Below are 21,645 nucleotides of genomic sequence, written 5' to 3'. Positions count from 1 at the left end.
ACAAGGATGGGGTAAAATAGGCCAGTTAACTAAACACTAAGAAACATCCCAAAGCCTGCAATTACTGGTTAGCCTGAAAAAAGTCATGTTGTGCAATATATTTAAACACAAAGAAAAGGAAAAAAAAAAAAGGTCAGGAAAACAAAGATATTAAAAGCTCCAGGACATAAGGGGCTACTTTAGAATCAATGCAGATGAAAAAGAGTTGCCATCTGGAGGCAGTATTTATTCAGGACTCACTGAACCATCTCTTTCTGTTTCATATGTACACACCTACGTAAGTCTTCAATATTTTTGTCCCATGTGGAGCAAGTTAGCCCAAATCTTGTCTTGGATAGATTCCCCATGTAACTCTTGCCATTGCCACGATAACAATCTGAAAAAAAAGAAGGATGAGACAAAAAAGTGGAGGGTGATTGTGCAACATTAGGAAGAAAACTCTTCCTTTCCATCAGTAATCCAAATTACTAAAGACAAGTGTTCTTTTAAGTGAATGCTAGACACTATTAATAAGGCAATTGCATAAATCAGATCAGAAGAAAAATGGAAATAGTTTTCAAATTTACATACATAATCTCCTGTTTGAGACCTTCATTCCCAACACAGCAGTATTTTAAATTTTGCCTTACTTACATGGACTTGGAAAATTTCTTTCATAAATAGTTGGTTTATGACTAATTTAGAACAGCCACATAGAATATCCTAAAATTTGTCAGAAGCTAATTTATACAAAACCAAGGAAAAATGGTCCTCTATTCCTCCTTCCACAAAAGAATAGGCATTCGGTTTAGCTTTGTGTAGTTTTCAGATATTGGCAACAGTACATAATTCTAGACTTAAGTACTTCAGCAAAATCAAAAAATCATCATGACTTTAATTTTAATGTAATTCAAAAACTTGCTTGTTCGCTCCAGCAGAAGTCATGTTTAATTCATAAGCTTTTATCACAAGCCTTTTTGAGACTTTTCAAGAGAATTGTTTAAAATTATCAGTACTATAAAGACATTTTGCATAAAGCACTTAATTTCATATTCATCAGTATTTTTACTTTTGGATAATTGATACTTTACAAGAAACACAGAATGAATGCAAAAGTTTAATCCTTTCTCTGACATAAGTCTTGCAACTGCAACTTTTTTGAATTTACAGTAACATTGGCTAAAATTTAAAGATGGAGATGTTAATGCAGCCTGATGTAGGGTTATAGGTCTGAGGTCTTAGCCTCAGTTTATGCTGTGATTGACATCCATTCAGGATGCAACATTACTCCTTACAGTAATACCAAAACCTCATGGGAAAAACATTTGCCTGAAGACTCAGAATGAACCTCACAGGCAGAGGTAGGTAAGAACTCAGAGGATCAATCCCTTCTAGACCAGGAGGTATTTGCAAGAAAATAAAAAGGGGAAAAAATCGCTTTTTGGTAGCCTGATATGCAATCATAAAAAGACTGTGAACCAAGGAAATCATCTCAGGTGTGGAAAAAGGCCTTTCAAACTAAGAAAGGTAAAGACAGTAGAGCAGATATATAGATAAGCCTTGTCTAAAAATCAGGTCCAATAAAATCTTTGCTGCAGCTTTCCCTGCTGGAATTACAAATAAAGTGAGAAAGGAATCTCATTTACACCACAATGAACCCCAAGCATGCCAATAAATCCAAAGCAGAGTTACATAGGTGTAATACAGACACAACTTCTCCAGTTTTCAAGGCTGTCTACTTGATGTTTGGAACAGTATGGCATTCACTTGAAATCTTGTTATCACCCTTTCCTCTGTTACCTTGTTCATTTGATACATCACACTTAGGAATCTGGGAGCAATAACCAATACGGATGTTTGGGTCAGTGGTAAAGCACCAGGGTGATTCAGATCCATCTGGATTTCGGCAGTAGTTCTCCCTCAAATCCCTGTAAAAATAAATATGTTAGCTCGCAGCAGGGATAACCTAAACCCACCAATATGGTCCATTGTTTTTTGTCATGAATTAACAAAAATACAGGCTCATTCAGGTCTCTGTGTTACTGATCAGTGTCAAGTGCAAGGAGATGAGGAGCCAGTAAGAATGCAGTGTGCAGAAAAAAAATAATAGTTGTAATAGGAATATGTTTGTGGAAATTAATTTTCAGCATATGTTTTGATGGGATATGAGATTACATTTGAAGATTAACAATATTTTCATTCTGGATCCTCCATCAAAATTTGCATGCAACTGACATTGGATACACCTGCAATATATTACAAGTGCTTTTAAATACAAACATTACCAAAGTGCTTAAAACTCCTGGTACTTTGAATGGTTCTGTTGAGTTTGGAGAAACAGAGTGCTTTAGACTATCAGTAACTCATTTAAGAAGCTGATTTGTGGAAAATAAAAAAAGTGTATGTCAAAATTCTATACAGCTGTTACCTTTAAAGTAAAAGTTAGTCACAAGGGAACATCTTTAAATGTCTTTTGCAGCTTGCATGAAATATTCAAACCTCTTAAATGTAAGTTTTATTTCCCCGTCTCCTGACAGTTGTTGCCATGTTCTGTGCATCTCCATATTCCACTGTGTTTTTTACATCTGCAGCACTTGCTGATAACAGACTATGGAAAGAATGGGCCTAATACTGTAATTCTTACTGATATTTACCCATCAATAAAGATATTTCGTGCATACTGGGCTGTGGCTCCAATATGGTCAGCAAGGTTTCTTCTAGGCTTAGTTAAAAAAGGACTGAATGAGCATTACTAAGGTACTGCCTAAAATTAGTATATTATTCACACCTTGGGAGTTTATGAACCATACAAAAAGGTTTGATGACCAGTGGTCAGTCAAGTAAAAACAGTCTTATTGATGCATCTATATTTAGTAATGAGACAGAAAAAGGACGTAAAATGTGAAAAATTAAAGAAGTGTTTTCAAATATTATGAATGTTAATTATTTCAAAGATTACATTCAGGTAGTATTTAGGACAAATTAATTTAAAGTCAGCAATCAAGCTCTGAAGACGTTTTTAGTTCCATGAAAAAAATCCAGTGGTAATGTAACAACATCTTGGGATTCAGATCCCAGCCTGGAACACATCCAGACACTTCACGATCATATTGGTGAATAGATGCTTGAAGGAGAGGTTCATGAAAATCCCTAGGGTTTATCTAGAACTATTCCTTTGAGATCTGAAGGACTGATTTTCCCAGGCCCAAATGGTTTTGAGCCTCAGCAGGTAGAGTGGAAGCATCAGAACCAGGGGCAGGGACAGAGGCCTGTGGTCTGCCCCAGTGGCATGAATTGTTAAACATTTTAAAACTCAGCTCTTTTCCCACTGCAGTAATAATACCCACAAGTCTCTACTCACTTGCATTTGAAGTTCTCAGGAGTGATGTTGTGCTGGTGAGGAAACTGGGAGTCCCACCTCTGGCACTGGACTCCACTCCATATGGTGCTGACGGTGCCACGGTAGCCCTCGCCCTGTCCCCGGACGCACGTTGTGGTCTCGGCTGTCGCCTCTGTGCTGTTCACCATGCTCTCCTCTGCAGACCCAGACAAGAAGGGCTCTTTCATTCTCTTAAGAATGGCTCAGGATGTCAGGTTTGAACTCCACATTACTGATAGAGTCATGGATTACATGATGTTTGAATCATGGTAATTGCAGTTTTATTGGTGAAATTGCCAATGTGATTATAGAATAATTTTCTCCTCTTCATACTTACAACATCCACCAAAAATCCAAAATCAAAATAAGTGCCAGACTTTATGCTAGCTTATCCACTTGCATGCAAAGAGTCTGCAATATTTTCTTGTGTGAAACACCTGGCCTATGCTGTACCATTGGAGGTTACAAGATATTCCTGGTTACTTTTTCAAGTTCAGAAAATATCATTCCCTCAGTTTTAAAAAACTAAGCGACCACCCACATCTGCACTATTAAACATGGTAACACATATTTGTAGGATTAAAATACAATTGGGTTTCTCTAAAGAATTCCCAGAATATCATGTCACAGGAAAAAAAGATGCAGATAAAAAGTAATATTAAAAAAAGCTATAGATACTATTATAAGATAATGTGCTAAATTCTTCTAGAATGTTGTTTTGGTTTGGTTTTTTTATGCCTCATATGGTTAAAAGAGGGGAAAAAAAAAACCCTAGCTTTTGAAATCAAAGATCAGTATTCTCCACAGAGTGAAAAATGTTTTAAAGACTAACAAATTCATCAGACTCAAGATCTCTTACAGATGTTGATATACTCTGCACTCACCCTGGTGTGGGCTGTCTTGAACTAAATTCAGAAAAACAGTGGTTTTGAAATGACTCATTCACATAACTTAAAAGTCTCTTTTTATTTCTTATGCAATTTTCATAATTGCAAATTAATGGCACAGATATTGCATCAGATATATACAAAGTAGTACAAAACTAAATACACTGCAGTAAGAGCAATTCTTCAATATCCTTAAAAGTTCCCAATACAATATTTTAAAAAAAACTGCATATCTGTTGGTAATTACTATGGTTCACAAGACTAATTTTATTAATTATCTTAAAAGTATTAGTTGGCAGCAAAAAGTATGTCAATAAACTTCTTTATTTAGTTTTCTTCAAATGGTCCACTGAATAGAACAGTATTTGTGTGTTACTCATAATGTAGTTCCCTCCTGGTAAATTGAGCCAGTTCCATGAACTTGGAGAAAATATGGATCTTAAGGAAACCAAATGTCATAACAGATGGTTTTGGCTGATTTGCTGACTGATCTTTGACGTTAAAGATCATTTCCCTGTAGGATGATAACATCAAGTTGTGCACTTGAATTATACATTTATCCATGCATCCCTTTAGCTCTTCATCTGGTTGATGTTTTCAAGTCAGCATTTCATGGTCAAATTCATTTCCTGTCCCTCCTTCCCAAGGCAAATGTTGTCCTGTTTCAACAGGATTTTGAGTTCCAAGCTCATTCCAAAGTCAAAAGGATATGGCACTGCAAGTATCACAAGGAGGTTTCTGCAGGCTGACAAATGCACTCTTTCTAGGGGAACTCATCAAACACTCTTGCAGCTAGTAACTTTATATTTAGTCTTTATGCATCACTTTTAAATAATAAGACTAAAAAAAGATTAATTCACACAACTTATAGTAATAAATAGCTGCAATATTTTTGTTTTCTATTATAAGTAATATATGAAAACAAATAAAGTTCTACTCTAAAATAGCTTCTAAGCTGATTAGAGTGAACATTGCTATGCAACATTCAAATATATATTAGTATTTTTCAAAAATACACATATTTCTTTTATACAAATGAAAGAGATATGGGGAAAGACCTGAGGGGGCAGGGGTAGAAGAATTCCCTAGGATGATAAATTTCAGCATGTACCCAAGCTTCATAATATTTCCTAAGTAAATTAATAAATTAAAATTTCATAACTCTAGCAAAAAGTCTTCTTAAATAATAATGTACAAAAAATCAATCAATTATAAGCTGTTGCAAAGACCTTATCTATACACAAAAAGTTACTATTTCAACTGTAATGAACTGTACTCAGTCATGCTAAAGAAAAAGTAATTAGGTTGGTGTTTATATATCATTATGTGGGTTTGGTTTTTTTAAATCACATGCCTGAAATGAAATACGTGAAGAATCACTTGATTTAATCAAGGCCATATTAATTTTGTAGAGCATTCCTTCTTGTACATCTGCACATGCACAGTTAATTGTTGAACCTTACATTATGTGTCTGGACAGTGACCTCTACCTGTAGATCAGATTTTACAACTTGGCGATGTCAAAATATACAATGTAAAGGCATCAGAAGAACTTAACTTCCACATATTTGCACAGCCAAGCCACTTCTAGAAAGACTTGCACTATAATGACTGAGAAAGAAATTGTTTCAAAATCTGTAACATGATTATCTGCTATTACTTGTGGCAGCTCTCTATAAGAATTCTAGTAATGAGACGGATCAGTAAAATATTCTTATTTTAACTAATAAACCAGTTTCATTGTTCCAAAAGATCCACAGAGCCCTCCCCAAATTCTTCTTGCTGTACCACCTGCATATACTACAAATGTCTCATTTTGAAACATGAAAAATGAGACTCCAAAATATTTCCAAAATTTAATTCTGAAATTCTGAGGGCTTGTGTCCTCAGAACCAATTCCCATTCTAGCTATTGAGTCTCACAGAAAGCTCAAAACTTACCAATAAAGGCTTGAGAAATCCTTCATTCATCTGTCGATTCCACAAACAGGCATGATGGGAACAGTCTCCCTATTCCTGTTAATGAAAGTTGGGCTGGATGTGCACAGGAACAGGCAAGAGCTTGAGGAGCAGTGCCTCTCTCACCAGACACTGCAGATTATGCAGCACTTGCCAAACTAAGAAGTGCCCAGGCAGTCCAAACCTATAACTTACATAGTCACCTCCATCCAGTACTGGTCTTGTTGTTGAGGCTAATTACTCACCACCCACATACCAAATTAACTAAATTTAGTATCTCTGAGCATGAACATCAGATCTGCAGAGCACTGGTGAAAGAGCCCTTAGACCACACTCACCAGTTCTCTTACAAGGCAAAATCAAGATCAAAATCTATAAAATTGAGTTCCCATCCTTAGCCCAGTAAATGCTCTAAAATATAAATTAAGATCTGAAAATCCAAGGAATTGTTCCAATGAGGAAGACAATATGAATTTAGTTAGATTAACTGAAAATCAACAAGCAATCCTTACTTTGAAGTACATACTAATATTTCATAATGGAATTTCCCAGGATTTTTTGCTTCAGTTCAAATTTCTTTAGTTCTGAACTGAGATTCAAAGTACTGTTAAAGAAAGATCACACAAAATTCCACCTTATAAAAGACTACTATTTATAATTTATGGGTTAAGTGGCACTTCTTACTCCTTTAGGAAAGTTCATTATGAATGGAAGAATTTGGTAGTTGTTAGCAGCATTTTGCTGCTTTTGAACTTTGTGGGTTTTTGTTTTCTTTTTTTAAATTCTGGATGACTAAGATTAAACATGTTACTCAGACAGCCACATGAGGGGATTTCCCATTAGCAGTATTTCTATCTTCACACGTTCACTCCAAAGTCCCCGACCAAAGGGCAATAATGCAAAGATATCCTTTTTTTTCCATAAAACCCTCATTTTTTTGATACTTCAAAATACATAACTTTATAAATATGGGCCAGCTCATGCATTCATAGAATCTTAAAAAGATTAAACATCATCCAGAACCTTATGTGTAAAGCCACAGATAGTCCTCTCAGTTCTGGTTCTCACAGCAATGCCAGCATGAGGGAATCAGCAGGGGCCTTGAGTCATTCGACAGCTGAAGTAACCAGCTAGATAATGTTTCACACTTTAATCCCAATGACCCAGAAGAAAATCCTGCACAAATTTTAGGTCAATGGTGAGAATCATACTGACTTAAAAGAAGGTACAGATTTTGCTGGAGAATACATGCTCTTTCATGACAATACAACCTATGTATTTGTGGAAAAAGACATAGTTAGAATAGAAGCAGAGTCCTAAATTATATCATGAGGAAAATACCTGTTCTTGCTTATATTCATGCAATTTCTCTTCTACAGTGTCATTGAACAGAAGGAAAATGTGCTCTGATTTGTGGCAAAACAATTTCAAAAGTGGATTCTAAATGTGATCCATGCAATTCTGCAAATGTTATTAAGAAAGCTGAGTGGCATTTTGAAGCTGCTCATGCTCAGTTGCATGCTCAGTTTTCTTCAATGTACCATGGCACAGTACAAGAATGGAAGAAAAACCCAACTGGTTTTCAGTGTTTTGCTTTTTTTTTCAGTAAAAGCATATGAGAAAGTAAAGAAATCAATTCTAGCCAAGCTTAAGAATCACAGTACTGAAGAACTCATTGTCACCTAAAACCTTCGCACGTAAAATTCATTTGTCCATGAGCACAGAAAGATCTTTCCAGGCTGTTCCAGTGTCTACAACAAGGCTTTAAATCCAAACAATTTTTATTTCAAATCTATTAAAAAAAAAGTCTCTTCACATTTAGAGTTCCTAAATTTCACTTTCAAATGATCATAGAAATGATGAAAAGCATTTGAGAAGGATCCTTTTTGAGGCAATATGGATTAAGCTGTTGTATGAACAGTGAACACTGGACCTATTCTTTGTCTCCTTGTAAAGCATGATGGAAGGTAACACTTTATCAATCTCTAAATATCAGTCTCTTTTCCCTGCCTCTTTCTATAAACATCTTCATCTTATAGAAATATTAAACTTAAATGAGTCTAACTTTTATTTGTTTATGCACAATGATTCAACAAATAACTCTTTAATCAGGACTGTGCATTCAAATGGAAAGTTGAAATCTCTGTTTCTAAAGAATGACTAATTTAATACTAGTGGGGTTTTGCCTTCCCAAAAGCTATAGGCACACTGCAACAATTCATTTTTAGATCTAGAGTCTCAATTTTGGTGTTTCATTTCTTGTTCTTTCCCATTCAACTGAGGCCTTTGTTGAATTTTCTCAAGGCTTTTCAAGGTTTGGTCAGCCTTGACTACTGTCAGTGACTACTGGTGGCAAAGGCTAAATCCACAGTAAAAGCATCTGAGCTGTCTGGACATCAGGTAGGCATCAATGAAACACTGTCCTTAACACAGTAATTCCAAAAAGCTCTGCAGTTCTCAAATGACTGGTATACATAGCTTCCTTTATGGGTCTCAGCACCTTTCTAAAGCTCATCCATAGAGGAACTGCTACACATTGGGGCTTTAAAAAAATCAGTATTAGTTACCTACTCCTGTCTTCCCTGTAGTCGATGTTCTCATTTATGCCAAAATAACAGGCATTTTCCTTTTTCATGTTTGCTGGCACTGCTTCCATTTCTTCATTTCGTCCTACACTTCTTCATTGCTGTTAGTTGTCCTTTTATCCTCTCTTCTAACTAAAAATTGTCTCAAGCCAAAACCACAGACACATATGTGAGCAACTTCAAACCAGTCCTGGGGTCCCCAAAGTCTTAATCCAAATCCAGTTTTTGCAGCTTGAGCCATCTCTAATTCCTAATTGCTCCTGTCATCTCTTTCTCACAGCCCTGGCTGTAAGCCACAATGTTTTATGCTGCATTCTGTGCTTGGAAGTAAAATTACAATGCCCTCTCTCTCTTCAGTCTTAAAACCATATTTATTTTCTAAACACTTCCTTCCACCAACTTTTTTTGCTGAAAATTTTGTATATGAGCTGTTGTCAGCATTTTGGCTATAAAGCACACTAGCACTCACGGCATGTAGCAAAAAGCCACAAGCAGCATGCTGCCTTGTGGTCACTCCCCAAAGAGAGGACACCTACATTTTTGTATATGGTCCAAGGACTTGGATTTGCAAAGCATTTTTCCTAATTAGTATTTCTTGTAAATTAAATAAACAGTCCTCAGCATAGGAATTAAAAACCTGTGTGAGAATCCAAACCACAAAGCTATAAAGACCTATAACTCATGATGTTCTCTTTTTAGTGTTCTGAGATTGCAAACAGCCCCAGCATCAGAAACACAGAGCAGCCACCGAAACCCAGAATAGCCAAGTGTTTTGGGCTCCCTGCTAGGAGGTGGGAAAACAATTTTTTTTATGAGCCTCAAGAAAGACAGAAAACTGAAATAATTTCTTTTAGTATTCTGGCCATCAAGATGGTGATTTAACAGTAGCATCAGCAATAAATTCCCTCAGTGGGTTATAAAGGAAAGCGTTGAGCACCACTGCATCTTACATAGAGGGCAATGTCATATGCCTGTGAGAAAAACCCTTTGAAAATATCTGCTGGATTAAGCTTTCATGACCACTACTTTTAAACTTTTTTCTCATAGAGATTGCCTTATTAATTTCAAAAGAGATACAGTATTCTGCAGGGAAAATACAGTTTTACATGTGAAATTTCCACTGATTTTAATGTAGTTTCTAACTGAAGGAAAGAATTTCTAGTTCCTTCAGTGAACTTTTGCCTAGAAATGAGACAAAAGGCTTTCATCACAATATGAAAATCATTACACTGTGTTTTGGAGTTGTTTTTAACTTCATTTTGATCTTTACCTTTTTACCTTTTCTTCAGGGCTCTGCTATGACTTGATAGACAAAGGTGATAATCCAGTAGTTTTCAGGAGATCTCCCACCTAACGATTTTATAAGGCTGAGGCCAGACTCTAGATACTGGAAGTTGCATGAGGCGTAAGCTTACGTGACCAGCAAGGCCAGATGTGAATCCTCAGAACACTGACACATCAGCTCAGGAAATGCCAAAGGATAAAGGTTTATAAAAGTTGCATTTATGAAACCGTCAGCTGTAACTTAGGAATACTTTTTTTCATAATAGTAACAGAGGAAAAGAACAGTTCTAGTATGCTACACATGATTCATACGTTATCTAATAATTGGAGAAGTGTAGGAAGCAGTTTAGTTTAAGAAAACAAACCACAAACCAAAACAAAACCCAAACCAACACAGGCCAAAAATCCAAAGCAGCAGCTCCTTACTTAATGGAGCAACTGAAAAATTGAAAGATGATTCAGTTGCACAGCTAAGCAACGTGTTCACAAAGGAGATAGTCTGAGCTTTCCCCTTTATCAAAGATATTAGTAAGTCTAGATACAAAGACATTAATTAGTCCTGTTGTTCACAGGTAAGATGTTTAAATGGGTGTGACTTAATGGGTGCCTGACCCAAAACAAGCAGCAATCCTGCCAAGTTTCTTCTGTCTCTGGAGAACCTGATTAGACATTGCCCAAAGTATCAAAATAACTTTGCCTTTTTTACAGTGAAATATTTTTGATAATATATCTACCTTATACTGGAATTACAATGACATAAGATAGAGGAAGTTAAATTACTCTACACCAGGTGGTACAGAATATTCTTACTCAACTCTTGGATTTCAAAAATTGACAAATTTATTAGACCAGACTGAATCTCCAAGAACTAGAACTGGCCTAAGCTGTGAAGGGCCAAGGAGAGAAAATTCTGAATTATTGGTGATTCAGGCAGAAAACATGGCATAATTTGTTTGATAAGAATTCTAAGTGAAGGTAGAGAATCCCTCTTTAGGCAGCAACAGCTCACAAATAAAGTTTCACATCAGAGCTATTACCTCTTCCCTGCCACCCATCCCAATTTTTAAAGCAAGTCTCAGTAAAACTGGTTCTGCCATCTGCCTTAGTTCCAGTATTACCATAAACGTACAGAAAAATTGCTTTGCTGAAGTTTTTAAGGAATGACCAAGAGTTCTACCTTCCTTGTCCCTTTACTTCTCCTTTAAGACATCTAATTATCAGTAAAATAGAGCTTTCAGAGCTGTCAGCAAAGTTAAGATGATCTGAGCTTTGTAGACATAACATGCTGTAGTAAGCTCTAAAATGCTGAACAAGAGAATCTCAAAGTGAGCATCCAACAACTGTACACCTCAATTCCTTGTCTCTAAAGTGTGGTTAACAAATGCCACCAAGTTGTAACTGATGAATGAGAAGAAATTCATTGCCTGTGGACTGCTTTGATATAAAGTGCTGAATATCACAGAGAGACCCATGTGGAAAATAATAATTCTATCTTCAGCACAAGAGTGAATAATGTGCAGGACCCAAGGCCTAGAACTGCAAAGCAGTAAAAAGTTGTTAGCAGAGGACACTGAGGAGGGATTGTGTGTGTGCACCAAATGATATTTGATACTCTCAAATGATAATGCAAATGTCCAGCATGGGCAAACTGATACTGTACATGAGATCCCTATGATTTTGTTGCCTCACTTTTTTAGTTCTTGATTTTCATACATTTTCATGCAATTTTCAGTACATAAGACATACACATATTCCAGTGGTAAGTAACACACAACTCTTCTTTCCTGTCCAGATTGAATATAAAGTGTTTATAGGAAGCCCTCTTTGAAAGCTGTGTTTTAGAAGCCAATGAAGGGCAATGAATGAACTAGCGGTGGTCCTACACTGCTTGAAATATCTGTGTCCAGATTTTGGAAAGGAAAAGGAAGTAATAAATTTTGCTTGAACTCACCACACGTTTTAATTGCACAGAACTCCCAGGGGGTGTTAGGGTCAAGAGTGTAGCACCATGGTCTCAGCTTGCCATCAGGATTGCGGCAGTAATTATCATCAAAGCCCTTGTCAGGATATCTGCAAACCACAACGAGAAACGCATCAGGGAAATCTTCCTGGCAACACTGCACTGACTTCTGCAAGGTACTTAAAGGACACATTTCAGCAGACGCAAACAAGAACTGGTCCCTATTAACCTTGGGTCTGATCCTGTAGGATGGATGCAAATATGCTTCTAACGCTGTTAATAACATATAAACACTTTTCAAATCTGCAGCAGAGTCAGACCTCCACTGAGGGGACTCCCTGCTGTGCTAATGCACAGGGTACCGGATAGGCTAACTCCACTAATTGTTAAACTCTTGCTCTTGTGTCTGTCAACCCATGACCAGACACTTAAGCCACTCATTTCTTTTTAAAACAGACCAATTAAATGTGGATTATCTAAATACTGCCTGCCATGCTAGACTCATTAAGAAAACAGGTTCTTCAGTGCAACAGCCCTGGGTTCAAACTGGAAGATATTTTGAGTAGCTTTCCTACTAATGATAACTCCATTTTTGTAACAGAGCTTATTTCTGGTCATGGCCTCATTTCAAGCAATGGGAGAAAGAAGGAGAAAAATAAGTAAATAACTTCCGTCTCACTTTATCTCATTAAGACTTGATAATATTGGGCTATATTTAAATGTTTCCCCATTCCTACAGCATCACTGACTATCAGACAGCTATCCAAGATATGTAGGGTTTTTTTGTATAAATACATGATACTAACATCTGTAAACTTGAAGGAGATAAATGCATCAGGTTCGTTTTTTTTTTTTTTCTCTAGAGAATACAAATTGTCTTGGCCTTCCAGTTTTATTGAAATGTGTTTGCAAAAGAAAAAAAAAGTAGATTTGCCTCTGAGGGAAAACCTGAAAAGTATGGAAGAGAGCAATAAAGTTAACTACTTGGGAACCTGAATCCATTTACAACTGCAAGCAGATGTGCTTCACACAAGCAGATGAAAATATGATTTACAAATGTATGTTTTTGCTAGGATGCTTTTTCTGTCAAATGATCATATTAATTTTGACTCATTTGCAACTTGATCTCCCATTTCTTAGGAGAAGTCAGGTTCCTTCAACTATACAAGGGACAAGGATAAGGTTTAAGCAGAATTCAAAATAAAGAAAACAAAAATGACAACAAAAACACCAAGAAGCAACCTCACCAAAATGGTAATTCAATGGCAGTGAAGAACATGGTAATTTCAGATCTAGCAGCAATACCCTGTTTTCTATTAGGTGTAAAAAAAACTGTAAAGAACAAGTTGTGTCCAAGGATTTCCCAAATAAATAGTTAATGGGCTAATAATACAGAGGAAAATGATATGAGTTTGGCCTCCCAGTAGATGTAGTGATGAGCTTTGATGCTGGTGGAACACGTTCCATGTCAAATAATGTGGAAAATGCATGTTACCACCCAAGAGCCAATGTGAGTCCAGGAATGGCAAAGTATCTGCAGTCACAGCTCACAAAAAGCATTCGAAACAGCTCTTGATGCAAAGAATCCATGTTCTAGAATACAAACGTCTGTCTTTGCACTGAATGCTCCATCCTTCCTAATATTATATGGCCTATTCCCACAGTATATCAAATATGGGTTATTTACTGGTTAAAGGTTTGGTAGAGCTGTTCTTCCAGGATCAAGCTTTGAGTGTCCTCATGGGACGGTGTAGTGCCTGAGAGCCATATCTCTGCCCTGACTAGATCTACTTGTCCATTTCTAGAGCAAAACTAGACTTCCCAGTCAAGTTCTTCCTCCCCAATGTTAAGGGAAGCTTCTATCTTCCTTCATACCCAGCAAGTAACAATTGCTATAAAAAAGGCCAACTAATGCCTTTAAGAAACAAATATTAGCAATAACATAAATAACAGGGCTTCAAACTGTTTCACACAATTCAACAGTGAGGCTATGCAGGATTCCTTGAGAGGTGTCTCTTTGCTGTACACACTCCTCCTTCCCCAGTACATTAGAGCACAGACCCCTTTCTTAGACCTAAGAAAGAGCCTGAGGTGTCAGAGATCTTCTAGAACTCTATATATTTCTGTTTTTTTCCCCTTAAAGCAGCAGTAGCTGTACTTCACAGCCAGAACTGAAATAAAGCATCAAGATACATATCTGGTGTCAAAATCACCATGTTTTGTTTTATTTTTAAAGAGATGTAGGACTGGAAACTTAATTTTTTTATAAAGTAAATTTTCATGCAAGAGATAGAAATTAGTATCAATTATTATTAGTACCAGGGTACTAATAAAGCAACGTCTGCAGTTATTCACCTCCTACGATACACTTCAACCCTACTTTCCTCCTCGTAGTAGATATTTTCATAAGATGTTTGAGTTTGAGCAGAAAAGGACAAAAAAGTTTTCTCCCTTATGATGCTCTATGCCCAAGACATTATCCTCAGTGGTCTTCCTTCCATCCTGAGGCATAAATGTGTCTGTGAGGAGAACATAAGAGAAGTGGAGCTTCGGAATATAATTCTGCATCCACTAAAAGCTGGAAATGGGCCATGCAGGAGCTGTTTGGGAGAATTCCTTCTGCTTGCTTCAATCACATCTATGCAGACAGTAAACATCTTCAGTAACTGACCTCTGAGGGGAGTAAATGTGGAACAATTCATTGAGGTGACAGAAAAGAGAGTTGTATTTACCCTGAGCCAAAAGCACTGTCCAGCAGCATGCAGACCGGTGCATTAGGAAAGATTTCCATCTTTACTCATTTTCTTCATCATTGCAACTGATGAAGCCATAAATGAAAATAGGTTTAAATCTGTGCAGATAGTCCTTCCTGGTTTACAGGTTATTTACATTACACCTGGATGATATACTCTAAGTGTCTCTAGAGACTGCTATATTTTAATGAGTCATTTGTTGCAGACCTTTTCTCTATTTTCAACTTATACAACTATGAAAAAAATAAAACCAAAACCCCAGCAAACCAAAACCTTCAGCATTTTAAAAATGTGGTATAATTAAAGTATAATTGCTGCTACTTTTAGTGACCATTCACAGAGCTAATTAACATCAGTGTATCAGAAACATGCTGGACTACATTACTCTTCTGAAAGCCCACTCAAGTCAGTTCGATCTGGATGGGTTGCTTTTTGATTAAAAAAAAACAACAGCACTTTATTACTGTCTGAAAACTTTCAAGAAGATGTTCTCAGAAGGAATTATTTCAAAGAGGAAGACGATTGTTCGTAAGACTGTGGTTAGTCTGAAAAGTCATTTTGCAAAACAATCAGAAATTAATGGAAAAAAAGAAATTTCCTCCTGACAGTAAAATTATTATTGTTTGTACCCATGAGTTCTATAAATGTTTCACTCCAAAGGAACAAAACTGTTTCTGTGACTTATTCTAGAAGGCACAGTATGTGCATGGCAGAACTCAGAAACAGATTATCTTCAGTCCCACTCTGCTAATACAAAATATTTATTGTGGCAGAACAATGGGATAGACTGCTATTATTAATGAAACAGATCATCCAAGCCAAGGGAAAAAAGAGATTATACCACATAAGCTCCAAAACTCCAGATCCCCCATATTTTGCTGAATAATCAGGCTTTCTAAAATCTACCAGTACCCATATCTCTTAGAACAAAAATAATGCTTTATTTGGTGAAACACTTTAACATTTAAAAAGATACTTTCACTGGAAGGTTCTTAATTTCTGATTTTCTTGATTCTTGGAGTCTTTGTCTGGAAGTTTAAGTTTATTCAAAACAATATATAAATAGAGTTAATCCAAAATCCAGAATAAAACTAAAATGAAACTGTAGTCCAGTTTGAGATGAACAGAGACCCCCTCCTGTGTGGCCTAACCCCTTCCCAGCCTCTCCCTCCCACAATACTTTCAGAAGTGTGTATTATAGATGACCCTTTGTAGTTGGATGAATTTGGCCCTGTAGGACAAATGCTAACAGGGATGAAATTTGTCTTGCTATTTCTGACTCAGCTTTTGGCACTGTGAATCAGTGCCTAAATTAAAAAAAGAAAACAAGTCTAATAAAGAAATCCATGATCATAAAATGCTAAACAGAATGATTAAATCCTTTCCCAGGGTGAATAAACAGATGTAATGGTCAAACAGTTCAGTCAAACAAATTGGATACTTAAATGTGATTATTATGGAGGTCACCTACAGCTTTAAAGCTGTTCTGTATAGCAAAAAGGAGGATATTGTTATTTGACAATATTGGAAGTTTATATTCATCAATTGTGTTAAGAGATCTAACAAAAATTTGTTACTTTAAATCATTATTTACTATGTGATAAGGTATTTAAGCTGACTGCAGCTGCATACCAATACATACAGAAATATTCAGAAGTTATTTATTTACTGTCAATGAACTAGGGAGGAATTTTTGATCAATTAAAGCATTAGCAGCATTATTACACCAGTCAGGCACAGGATGTAATCAGAACTGCACAAAACAGCCTCTACTTTCCATCCTGCATCTCCCTTGTGTTGGTAGCCAGCCTGCACCAGGGGCCAGGAGCCCAAGCATCTAAAACTGGTGAACTCCATAAATTTCAGTTGAGCTAATGCTAGTTTTACTCAGGTGGTTCCAGAATGTGTATAACTTTCAAATTATGACCACATGGTCTTGCTTGGGGGTAGGAGAGGTTACCTCTCTGGACGAAATTTGTGCTTGTGTGGTCTCTGAAGATCCCAGCGCTGACACTCCTTGCCTGTCTCAGTGTGATCCATTGGCCCCCTATAACTCTCTCCATTGCAGGTCATGCATTCAACTAGGAAAAAAAAAATGGACACTAGTCATTTATTACACTAATGCTTATACCATAAAAAAAAAAGGCAAAAAAAACCCCAATGACAACAAAAAAACAAACACAACCTCCCCCCAAAAAACCCCCACCAAATTAAAATCAAACCAACCCCCCTCCCAATAAAAAGAAATAAAACACAAAGAACTAAAACCAAAACCAAAACCAAAGAAATCAACATAAAAACCACATATATAATGATATCAACCTAAAGAGGTACTAAAAAATTATATCTTTCTGTTGGGTTGGTATGTGTAATGCCCTTTGGAATATAATTTTATCTGTTAATGCTAATCCACATTCTTAAATTTTATATCACTTTATAGGACACTTCCAGTTTCGAAGCAGGTAGAGGGGACCTATTAGAGGCATTCCTGCTTCTATCATTTTTTACTAACCTTACTTACAGTTAGTAAGAGAGAGAGAGATACATAGCTAAGGAAGAAGTATTTTTAAAGGTGATATTACCTAATTAGCCCCATTTATTTTTCTAAATTACTGTAAGTCACAGTATAATTGCAGTACAAGTTTAAGTGCAGAATATTGGCAAAATCCCAATTTCAGTGCAGTAAAGTATGTCTCTTTATATACCCAGCATCTCCAGCTATGTATGATACTGTATCTTTTTGATGATAATGGTTTTTGGCAGCTCAAACCAAGAAACGTTTTCAGTCCTGGTTTGGGAAAGTGGATAGGGTGCATGGAGGGAGAGTGGTCAAAAGTTACTAAAGGAATTTGAAAGCATTGTTGAACAAAATTTAGAAAGGTCGGAAAATATTAAAAAAAATCACCAGAATTTACTGTAGACAAACTTCTCAAGTACTCCCTAATTACAGTAATTGTAAGGAAGGATCATTTAGAAAATACTATTTTAAGGAATTATGGATATCACAAACCACCAGCTACCAAAGTTTTCATCCTACAGTGAGCTCCAGGTCAAATATCCCATTTGCAGTTCACATAAGTTTATCTTTAAATTATAGATTTTCACAAATTCTCAAGCTCTGTGTAAATTATTCTATTCCTCCTTGTCTTCCTCTCTCCCATTCAGTCTCCCTCCCTCCCTCCTTCCCTCCCTCTCCTCTTCCTTTCCTAAGGACAGCACAGCTACTGCATGTGATATATTAGTAGGAAAATTAAAGGCATCCTATCTTGAAAATTTAAATAGGTTGATTGACTGGAACTGAATTGGCTGATTAGCAAGATATAAGAGCTTAATTTGGAGGTTAACAGAACTTAAAAGTCAACAAATGCAATGATGCATATAAAGTGTCTTCTGTGACTTGAAAGTCAAATGGGGTTGGATTTGCTAAGAGTTATACTCATTTACAGTATTTATTCAAAAAGCAAAATGCATGCTTATCTTAAGCTTTCATCTTGTAATCCAGTATCTATATTTTCATCAAAAAGAAGACGAAAAGCTGATTTTACCATGGAATGGCACTAGATGATTTTATCACATAGTAATACTAAAATTGTAATGGATTCACTATAGACTAGACCAGCAAAAAAATAAAAAAAGGATCACATTTGTGTGATCAGCACAACTTCATTGTTCAATCTCCTCCACAGCCTGAAAAAAGCTGCTGAGCCTGAAACCTTCCAGCATACTGGAATGTCACAAGATCTTCTCATCCTCTAACAACTTCTTTTCTCACTGTATGAGTTACTCTCACTGAGAAATCACCTATTCTTTCTCTAAAGGCCATGAGCAAGTGATTACTGGGAGCTCTATGCAGCTGCTGCCGGCAGAGCAGAGGCAGCTTTCTGCAGGAGCCGTGCTGGGTTACCTTCTGAGCAGAGGGGGATGTCACAGACTTCGTGGCGCATCTCGGGGCTGGTGGTGAAGCACCACGGGCCTCCCTCTTCCCCTCGGGGGTTCCGGCAGTAGTTTTCCCTCAGGTCTTTTCCCCGATAGCTCGAAGGCAAAAAGCTAGTTTTAAAATGACAATCATTACAGTATAAGAGCATGCAAAGGTTGGGGTTAATCATACTATTTTTACAAACAGTTAGAAACAATCACATTTCTGCTTCCTTCTCCCTCCACCCTGTCTAAGCAAATGCACACACCCAAATATCTGTCCGTACACAAGTACACATCTTCAGTTGGGATTACTCAACCTAAATGGCCTAAATCTGGGACAATTTGTCTAGCCCATAGCGTGCTCAAGAGAGTTTTACTCCCATCCCTCAGCTGTCCAGAGACAACTATCTAGGGCAGAGCCAGAGGCAGTCACACACTCCCTGCCAGCCTGCACTGTGCTCTCCTTCAGGAGCTCTGGGTCCATAGGGGCTGATTGGGTCTGTAGCCAGGTGAGGGCTGTCTGTCCTGTGCATGTTGGCACAGGTCCAGCTCACCTACAATGTGAAACCCACAAGCAGAAAAACCTCTTTGCATCCCTGGTCAGGCAGCAGCAAGAACTGATCATCAGCAGCATGCGAGTGTGACCAAGTCTCTGCTACACCTCACTGAGAGGCTTTCACTGCCTGAAACCAGGGACTGCTTTGTATTTCAGCACAAGAGATTTCCCCAGATGCCATTTTAGCCATTCTTAGCTAAAGAAAGTTCATATTCATTTAGCATGTTCCTTCACGCTCTGCCACAAGTCCCACTGTGGTCACCTTAGGGTCTGCTACACACAGACCCACTCATAACTGCATTGTGTGTGTTCAGACATTTAACAAAACTCCAGCTGACTTAACATGTCCAGGATCAAGGTGTTTTCTTCTCAGGTATCTGTAAAAGTATGTGCTTACATCTAGAGAAACCATGTAATACACAGTGACACACACACACTTCATATAACAGAGATATATAAATATTTACACTTAAAAATAATGCTAGCTTATTTACCCCACAAAATAAGGAACAGCTAACCCCATAGTAAGGAACCCAACCCCAGAGCTGGTCTGTTTAATGCCACCTCAACAGCTCATGACCACATTCAGGCTGCACACTGCAGACAAATCTGGGGCATTTCTCTACCAGTTACATTGCAGAAATACCAAACAGCAGATAAAGCTCTGGAGTTAGAAAGCACCTTAAAATCAGCCATCTGTCTCATGAAGGTGTTTTTGTCAGTTGAAATACTGGGCTAATTACATAGGTGATCACATAAAACATGTAACTGAACTTAATAAATTAATTTAATTTTTGAGATTTATGAGATTTGTTCCATTTTTTATCAGTATTTAAGCTTTGGTAGAAATATAAATAATGCACCTTTTATTGTAAAAGTATCTAATATTTTATTTTGAGTGCTTTGAAAGAGAGAAACAAGAAGAAAATTTTGGCATGACATTTTATTCAAGTTTTATTCCCATTAATGAAATACTTGAACTAACTGAAGTGAAAAATACCTCTTTTAATCACATTGAGGTTCTAGTCAATGCAGTATGGAAACATCACATAAAGATGCTTTTTTATTTTCGGTGCTTGAATAGATTAATTTTTATGTCATTCCTGCTGCCTATAAAAGTGGTGCTTCTTTTTTCTCTTCTGTATTCTTATAACGAAAGTATCTTAAACTTAATTAAAGACTCTCAGGTGAACATTTTTGATGAGACATTCACACCTGCATATGTGTTAAAGTGGTATGTCAGTGCCTATTAGAATATTCTATTTAAATTTTCTGCTCATTAGAAAATAAAGGGAAAAGGCATCTCGAATTACATCAGATATACTGTAAGAGCATTAAAAAAAAGAAAAAGTCTAAATGAGTAGCACTAGGGATGCAAGATGGGTCAGATATATAAATGGCTTCAACAGGTACTGAAGCAAAGTTCTTGAGAGAGGAAAAGATGAGTTGCAGTAAAGATCTACCCAGAAATGGAAGAAAGGGCCACTACTAAAACTGATGATTTAGTTCATCTCCATTAGGTAAGGAAAGAAAGAAAAAAAGCCAAAAACTGAAGCCAGTAGGAGTAATGGTAAAAACAGATTCAACCACACAAAAGCCATGGAAACTAGCCAAGAGTCTACAAAGCATTGGTCTGCTCTTTGACCATTTCTCTTTTAGACCTTTTTACATTGGACTTTTTAATTTAAAACTCTTAGAGTCTTAAAATCTGTACTAGGATGGAGATGACGATAATAGAAAGCAGATATTTGCTGGGAATCTCTGTGTTCTGATGGAATACAAATAAATAAAAATATGACTTGCTAGATTGAAGCAAAAGTTTAAAGTTTCAAGATGTTTCAATTCTTCCTAGAGATATAATTCAAAATCATTAAAATACATTTCTCCTTTAAATATGAAAAAGGGATTTATTTTCCAATGGCACTTTGAGATAATCAGCTATTGAGAAAAACCAACCTACAAGGCTAAGCTTTCGTACTAATAAGTTCCAAACACACCACTACTGTCTGCTTCTTCCCACCTCCCTCATGTCTCTGATGATGAAATCATATTTTCTGATGTTGAAAAACAAAATTAGCATGCAGCCACCTCATTTATCCGGTGACCTTTTAAAAATTAAACCCATTTCACAAGGCAGGAGAACAGTCACTCATAAAATTCATCATAGAAGAGTGGCTGTCCAAAGGCATTGAATAAAAATCTGTGTGTGATAAAACTGTGTATGCTGTGTATTAAAATGCAATTTAGTGATAATACGTGCTATCCAGACACTTTCTCTAATTATATAAAGTCACATGTATATATTATGTAGAATAAATGCTCATTTTTGCTTAGGTTATAATGATTAAGAATTCTGTCACTTCTGAAAGATGAAGATATCTAATTC

The 21,645-nt window shown here is 36.7% G+C and overlaps 1 protein-coding gene across 1 annotated transcript in view; it reads right to left on the bottom strand.

Annotated features, from left to right (window-relative positions):
* Window positions 1-21,645, bottom strand: part of HGF (hepatocyte growth factor) — a 53,574-nt gene that overhangs the window by 13,016 nt on the left and 18,913 nt on the right. Inside the window, exons 5-10 of the mRNA XM_036400901.1 lie at window positions 18,690-18,832; window positions 16,746-16,866; window positions 12,024-12,142; window positions 3,341-3,515; window positions 1,780-1,907; window positions 274-376 (exon numbers count right to left, since the gene is read on the bottom strand). Coding sequence (XP_036256794.1) covers window positions 274-376; window positions 1,780-1,907; window positions 3,341-3,515; window positions 12,024-12,142; window positions 16,746-16,866; window positions 18,690-18,832 — 789 coding nt within the window. The remainder of the gene's footprint in view (window positions 1-273; window positions 377-1,779; window positions 1,908-3,340; window positions 3,516-12,023; window positions 12,143-16,745; window positions 16,867-18,689; window positions 18,833-21,645) is intronic.

This window comes from Molothrus ater, chromosome 5 (genome assembly GCF_012460135.2).
Source record: "Molothrus ater isolate BHLD 08-10-18 breed brown headed cowbird chromosome 5, BPBGC_Mater_1.1, whole genome shotgun sequence".
In the NCBI taxonomy this organism is placed as follows: domain Eukaryota; kingdom Metazoa; phylum Chordata; class Aves; order Passeriformes; family Icteridae; genus Molothrus; species Molothrus ater.
Note: the sequence above shows the minus strand (reverse complement) of the source record. Positions and strands in the feature narration are given on the sequence as shown.